Source organism: Octopus sinensis, unplaced genomic scaffold (genome assembly GCF_006345805.1).
Source record: "Octopus sinensis unplaced genomic scaffold, ASM634580v1 Contig17331, whole genome shotgun sequence".
Taxonomy (NCBI): Eukaryota; Metazoa; Mollusca; class Cephalopoda; order Octopoda; family Octopodidae; genus Octopus; species Octopus sinensis.
In genome coordinates this window covers 20152-27783 of record NW_021834977.1, presented here as the reverse complement: position 1 = coordinate 27783, position 7632 = coordinate 20152, and the positions used below count along the sequence as shown (strand labels likewise).

The following is a 7632-nucleotide window of genomic DNA, read 5'->3' as shown; positions in this document are numbered from 1 at the left end:
CAGACAATATTAATATGAACATAGTCAAACAAGCGACCTTCCACACTTAAATGAAAAATGTAACAGAACGTTTTTAGCAAATAAACAAAAGCATTACAAAACGAATTTACACAATATATAATTGAATGCCTAAACACTTTTGCTAGCCCAACTCGACACACGATCCCTCCCGGGGGACATTGCATCACACAGTGTAAGTATATACAACTGTGGGAGAGAATGTGCAGTCTTTCCATTACTGAAAAAGACCTACAAACATCCACACACTCACTACATTTCTGTCCCGACTACACAAATAGTGCAACGACTCCAATTTCTTGTGCACAAAATACCCCAACACACACCCGGACACCGCGGACATCATCGTAATGGACTCCCTATTCCAAACCAACAGCAAATCAGGCGGCAGGTAAGCTTGTTATAAAGCCAAAGACAAACTGACATTACACGTCTCCTCACTAAACTGCACTTCTGGCTTCCCATTGACCAGTCTACCCTCCAAATCAACAAATATCCCACGATCTAAACTAAATAAGTACAAATACTATTAAAAAGGACCAACAAACACACATTGCGGTCATCCATGGGGTACACCACCACATCATGAGGAATAATAGTCCCCGTCATCTACAAATCACACCCAGATATCACCGTGTCCTCAGAAGTGTAAATCTCCGTCACCGAGTTGGTTTTAAAATTAAAAATATGAAATCCCTTGGACGACCCGTAAATCACTTTCATATTCTTCTGACAGTCGTAGGCCAAATTGACCAGCAGAGGACGGTCAGGGAGTGACTTGACCGCCTGGAATGACCACACAAGTCTACCTTATAAGGCATAAACATAGAATGAGGCTCCTTGTGCCACGTATAAATCTCAATCGAAAAACCAACAGCAATAGCCAAAAACATATTTCCATCAATCCGAACTGTCTTGAAATACGTACAATCCACAAATGTGCGACATATCAACTGTCTACTCACTACTGGATGTCTTTTCTTCTGATTGACTGATTGAAGCAGATAGTTCAAAGGAATGCAGTTCAGACTGTATATTTGCCGCATTATCAACACCACACAGTTCAGACCTTCCAACACCTCAACTTGGAAAACTGACTCCTTCATAAGCTGATACACTACCACATCACATCCCACTCATACAGTCCCCCCGTCCTGACTGGTCGAGAAGGAACAGTCCTTGCGATGTCCCCACAAACAGATTCACCCCAACCACACTCGCACAAAATATCTCCGAATGAAATTTTATTTTATATTTCTTTATTTCAGGCACCATTTGTGGCTTAATAGACACCGAGGACGACGAAGACTGTTCGTTTAAAGTGGGGCACTCGTCAGGAGGGGTCGCCTTCTTTAGTTTAAACTTGCCTGTCTTACGAACGCTGAGACATTACACACAAACACGACTTTTCCGTGGGATATTCCCCCATCGGAGGACTCTTATGTCTCGCATTGGGACTTTCTACTACCAACGTCGACTCGGGGTTATAAAGTGGGTGTTTTATAGTCACATCCACATTGCCTACGGGGTCTCTCCTTGTCTTTGATATCTCGGGACTCCTCAAAGGGCTGCCCAGGTGAGTCACCACTACACATTACTCACCTTCTCTACCATCCAGACTCTTTCGGGAGTCCCTACAACACAGTTCTTGTATTTGCTTGATGGTTTGTCGGACTTGAGCTTCTTCCAGGGTCACAAATGGGTGGGATTGGAGGGTATCTGCCTTGGGACGGGCGTGGTGATTTCTTTGCAGGCATTGGCTTATAAAATCGTGCATTTTGGCAGACCAAATGGCTGCTTTCTGTCTTCTTAGTTTAGGGGAGGCGATTGTGGGGATGAGGAGGAGAGCCTTCATGGCATTGTAGTCAGACAGGGCTGAGAATTAGCCAGATTATACGTACGAGGCTTTCCCTCTGCCATTTGGATGACTGTTATTCCCAAGGACCAGATATCGCACTATTTTTGTTATTTTGGGGGTTTTACCCTCCCATCGTAGGTTGCTCGACGTTCTGTCTCACAGTTGATCACTTCTGGGGCCATCCTATGGGTAAATGGGAGGTCTGACCAATAGGGAGTGCCTATGAATGTATTCCGTCCTCCAATCGACTTGTCCAGGAGGGCACTCACCCCAAAATCAGCTAAAAATTGATAGAAATAACAATATACCCAGTTTGATCTCACATCGGTGTGTTATTAGAATATTCTGGCCTTTTATATCTCTGTGGATGATGTTGTTTTGGTGGAGATGTGCCAATCCCTTACAAATAAGTGGCACCACGTCAAACGGATAATATTTCCCGCGTAGCAAACGCTATCCAATTTTCGGGCATCATATTTGTTTTTGTTGCTAATTATTAATTTTAAAATAAATAAAATACCTTTTATTATTGTCTCTAGTGTGCCCATACTGCAAAACTCCATTACAATCCACAATTCCTCAGTTTTCCCGCGAAATGGCACATTAATGAACGAACTAAAGTAGTTGGCTATATTCGGATGGCGGGAAAACTTATTTTAAATAAAAAACCAACTTTTCTCAAAATATCGACCTCAAGTCTGAAGCCTTCAATGTCCTCCTATGGAATTAGGTCACATTCCGAGCCCGAATTCCAAGGGCAGTACCTTTTCTAGAAAGACGATTTTGACTGCAGTGAGTTGGCCTGACTTGGTGTGAATTGCCTGCAAATTGGCGGGCTAATTATACTTTCCAGACTGTTCCATATGTTCCCCTACCAATGATTTCAAGCATTTTAAAATCTGAGGGAGATCCCTAGGGGTCGGGGGGTAAAAATGGACTTTCTGAGTACTGAGATCAAGCTGAGTATCCGGACTAATCATCACCACCAGGAACTTGTTAATATATTATGATTAAAATAATAATTATTAATTTTATTTGAATTTTAAATAAATATTTTATCTAAAATCAATTTAAGCTAAAAACTGTCTTATCAAAACTGCCACCGAAAAAGACATTTTCAATGATTAGATTTAGCACGATCTTGGTTTATAAATTTTTTTTTTAAAGAAAATTTTTATTATTTGATAAAATGCAGTTTTTTTATTAATTAAATTAAACAAATATTTATTTAAATAAAATAATAAACTGATTTGAATTTGGTTGTAAATTCTTGTTGATATGAGTCTTTTACAGCTGATTGGAAAAGCAGCTTATAAATGCATTTTATCATCAAACAAAAAATCAGATTTTCAAGAACTAAAAAACCTATTTTCCCGTGTTCAAAAGTCCGATCTGAATTTCACGGCCTGCAGTGATTACGACCTGGACAAATATCGACAAATCTTCCTCCAAATATTCGAGGATACTAAAATAATGGCCTTCATAGTCATCCTGGCAGAAAATGCCCGAATCCCACTCCACGACCACCACCAAATGAACGGATTTGTCAAGATCATTGAAGGATGTGCCAAGGTCGAGACCTTCACCCCCGTCAAGGAGGGAAGGTCACCCTCTGAGATCATCTGCAGGCGGGAATTGGAGGGAGAGATCACATCTGAGACCAAAAGTTGTCTCACTTTGTCTCCAAATTTTGGGAACATTCATCAATTGTCGGCCATTAATGGTCCTTGTGCGTTTTTTGACATACTTTTCCCGCCATACGAGAGTGACTGTAAGTACTATGAGTGTGTGGGTCAACATGGCACTGGTCTGCAGCGACTGATCGTGCGAGATGGGCCGCCTGCGGATTTCCAGCCAATTAGCTCTATTTTTAACCCGCCTAATTTTTTTTAATTTTAAATTATTTTAACACTTTTGTGTGGTTTTTTGAATTAGAGAAATCTAGTTATTCTAGACAGATCACGTGGGTTATATTGTCTTTATTCTCGCTTTCTTAGCATTGGGTTTACTAAGTGAAGATGGAGGAAAGGCCATGCGATTCTATTCCTTGGAGCTGTGTGATTCTTTTTTTTTCATTTTTTGAATATTAATAAATCTTTAAAAAAATATCTTTTTCTCAAATAAAGATTTAGAAAATTGTGTAATTTGTACGTATAAAAACAGTTTTAGTGTTTTTATTGTTTATTTATTTAATTTTTATTAGTTTTTAGGTTAATAAAGTTACATCTTTCCGGTTCAAAAACAAATTGTCAAGCGAGCCCTGGAGTACGCAGGATACCCAGCTGTACTTGAACCGGTCTGGTTTGACCCAGGAGATGGAAAACGTCCTGATGGGATCACAATTTTCCCATTTAAAGAGGGGAAACCCCTAGTCTGGGACGCAACATGTGTCGACAACAACTCTCTGCCCGTCCAACATTGTCGGGAGCGCAGTGGATAGACTGTATGCCGCGGAAAAAACGACGAGGGCAAAGGAGAGAAAATATGAAGCGCTACGAGACCGATTTGTGTTCTGTTCGATTATGGTGGAGACAACTGGAGGAATAAGTAGGAAATCGCTTTGCTTCCTAAAGAAGCTTGGACGCTTAGCCACATTAAAAAGCCACCACACACGTGAGACCCGGTGGCTTCTCCAGTTGATCTCCGTTGCTATCGTGAGAGGCAACGCAACGTCAATAATGTTGACGGAGTCCACTTCGGATGGATGGGTTTGTTAACTTCTAGTAAATTACAGTAACTTAAATAACACTTTTTCTAAAATTTAAATGTTCTAAAAAAATAAAAAATAAAATATTCGCACATTATTATTTATATTTTGTTTTGTTGTTGCCTATTTTTTTTTGTTTAATTTATTTCTTGTATTAATGGTTAATTTTGTATTAAAATTGATTAAATATATTGTTGACTTACAGAATTTCTTATAATATTTGATATTTTGTAATTGTATTGGTCTTATTTTTGCAATAATTTAATCTTTTTTACATTTTAACTATTCAATACATTTTTTGACTTTTTTACAAAACCCTATTTCTTGACGATTTCTATATCTATTTAAATTTTACTGTATGAAAATTCAATAATCTAGATTTATTTAAACATCCACTGTTTTAAAAGCAGAGGCTGTTCAAACATAAAAAAATCACTTTGAATCGGGATCATTTTAATCCAAACAGTTTAGTCAGAATAACAAGACTTTTCCATTTCACATAAATAAGTGGTTGGAAAGTGAACTATCACTTCCAGTGCATTTTTACTTAAGATTGGATATTCATTAATAACAGAAATACAGAATTTCATAATCGAATGCAAATTAAATGTCAATTTGCGAAACTTCGAATTTCGTAATTCGATCAACTGTTCTTGAAAATCAATTTCTTGGCCGTCATAAATTAATTTATTGATTTCCTGAATAAAATGGTGTATTATGTGACATGGGCCAAATGATTCGTATGAGATGCGCCTCACACTGACCTTCAATTAATGTTAATCTATCAATTTATCGATAATCTTCAAACAATCTTAAAAAAAATCTTATTATTGATTTACCAACTACAAAAATAATTAATTTTTTTAACAATTAAATATCTATACAAACAAGACAAAAATTACAGATAGCTAAGTTAGTTAAAGGCCTCACGAGACACCCGACCAGCCGCGCGAATGGCGAAGACGTTCCCTCGGATTAATTTTTTAATCCTGTCCATCCCGACTATAGACTTTTCCGATTTATTTAAGATTTTTGACATCCTCACCGTTTTTCCATTTTCTTTTTTTGTTCATTTTTATACCGCAAGAGACAATGTTTTTGAAAGCTTTCTTTCTCTTTTTCTCAAGTTCGTCATCACTGTCATTTTCCAAATCCTTTTTTTCTGTATTCCCCATAAGCTCTTTTCGATGTGTTTCACTAACCACTAACTGAATTGCAATTCTTGATTCCCATAAACAGAAAGAAAGGTATCTGCCTTGTCGTCGAGTGAATAGTGTAATTATAATCCTCGACAATATCTTTGATAATATTGACATAACGTCCAAAACAATTTTTTGATTCACTGGTGGAGGAAATCCGACCTTTTACACTCTTATTAAATCTAAAACTAATTAATGCAGAAAACACCTTTTTATTCTTCCCTGTACCCAAGGGGACCGTGGTCTTCCAAATACGTGCGAAATTTTATACTTCTCGCATAGTTCTTCCATCTTGGAATTCTTAAATTCTTTTCCGTTATCAGTATGCAGGATGATAGGTGGTCCAACAAAATAAATAATCCGTTGTAAGCTAGAAGCAACCTCATTGGCAGATTTCGTTTTTATAACCTCAACCATGGCATATTTTGAAAAAGAATCTATCACGTGTAATACCTATCTACTTATTAATATTATAAATACCTATTTATATGAGTCGTTCAACGATGAATAACGTCGTAAATCGACTAAGTCTGCAATATATCGGTCACGTGATCTGCTCGCAATGATGGGTTTGATCTCTGGTTTGCTGAAAGATGTCGGGTCTTCTCTTGGTATCCATGCTTCAGTATCGGTCTTATTAGGGCCTGTTTTCATATTGACGGAATCACATTGTTGTTGATTGAATAGTTGAAGATAGATGTTAGGAACCTGACTTTTTCGACACCAAAGTTTTCTAATAGAATGACCGAGATTTTATCAGGGTCGTGAGAATACGATGATTTTGTGAAGTGCAACGTATCTTCCGTCTCCTTTACCGAGAGGAAGAGAGGTTCCGCCCGTTTTTTCAGGCTTCTGTTAGAGGGGAGTGAATCGGATTTACTGTGCTCCTTGTGTGCATTTTTCGCATATAATTTGATGAGGTTGTTCACGTCTTTTGGTCGTAATCTTCGGAAGATTCGGCAGCGTCCTCCCTGGCCACGTGCCGAATGGCTTTCCACACTTTTCCCGTTGAACGATTACGGTTCACGGTAGTAAGAATGCAATTCCATTTCAGATAGTTGTGCTTGTGTTCACTGGTTTTCAATTCCTTGTTCAAATATCTGATGCTGGTAATTATGTCCAAAGACATTCGGTTTGACTTCTTGAGGACATGGCCCGTCGGTTCCAGAATTGAAGGGAAACCAGTTCTTTCCAGAGCTTTGTAAATTAGATTGTTAATTTCAGTGTGCCGAGGAAATTGGCTGCCGGAGCTCATTCATGAGCCCGATGCAGTAATTATACAACGATAATGCATGCTCATTGACAGCCTTGAAAAATTTTCAGAATTTAGTTTTGTGTCTGCCAGGCTATTAATTCTTCCCTCGATTGCATCCGATATTGAGTTCATCGTGTCATTCTTCAGAACTTTGCTATCTTTGTTTTCCAATACTTCAAGGTAACGATAGCCATCAATCTCGTCAAGCAGCTTAGTTTTGCTACTCAACCCTTCAAGATTAGTTGCAGACTTTTCAGCGTTTTGCTCCAATCCGGCAGTTCGAAAGAATTGATCAACCTCGGCCATCATTCTCATTACAGTGTCTTCCTTCCGAGCAAACAATTTTAGGTCGTCCATGACCAACAAGTGGTTCGTTGAGTATACGCGAGGACTATTGCCAGATTTGTCCACTAGCACATTTGGGAATTTCGCATTCAATATTCTATTCAGGGGGTCCAGGACAAGAACAAAGATTTGCGGCGATAAAAAATCACCCTGCAAGGTCCCTCTCTCCATCCTCACTTCACCAATCTCTTTTTGATTAAATCTCAGCTTGATCTTCCATTTCGTGACAATTTCCTTGATAAAATCCACA

At 38.5% G+C, this 7632-nt stretch overlaps 2 protein-coding genes across 2 annotated transcripts; one reads left to right on the top strand and one right to left on the bottom strand.

Moving 5' to 3' along the window:
• The first annotated feature begins 3154 nt into the window (after positions 1-3154).
• On the top strand, positions 3155-4168 carry LOC115231080 (2-aminoethanethiol dioxygenase-like). The gene is made up of 2 exons (XM_029801167.1): positions 3155-3647; positions 4080-4168. The coding sequence occupies exons 1-2, from the start codon at positions 3155-3157 to the stop codon at positions 4166-4168; spliced, it is 582 nt and encodes a 193-aa protein (XP_029657027.1).
• Positions 4169-7037: 2869 nt separating this feature from the next.
• LOC115231079 lies at positions 7038-7394 on the bottom strand. The gene has a single exon (XM_029801166.1). The coding sequence runs from the start codon at positions 7392-7394 to the stop codon at positions 7038-7040; it is 357 nt and encodes a 118-aa protein (XP_029657026.1).
• Positions 7395-7632: the final 238 nt, after the last annotated feature.

Excerpts from the sequence above, each read along its gene's own strand:
- LOC115231080 (XM_029801167.1), top strand. The coding sequence starts at position 3,155 with ATGAGTCTTTTACAGCTGATTGGAAAAGCAGCTTATAAATGCATTTTA. Across the intron at positions 3,648-4,079 it reads CCCGCCATACGAGAGTGACT|TTTTTAGGTTAATAAAGTTA; the intron begins GTAAGTACTATG and ends AATTTTTATTAG.
- LOC115231079 (XM_029801166.1), bottom strand. The coding sequence starts at position 7,394 with ATGGACGACCTAAAATTGTTTGCTCGGAAGGAAGACACTGTAATGAGA.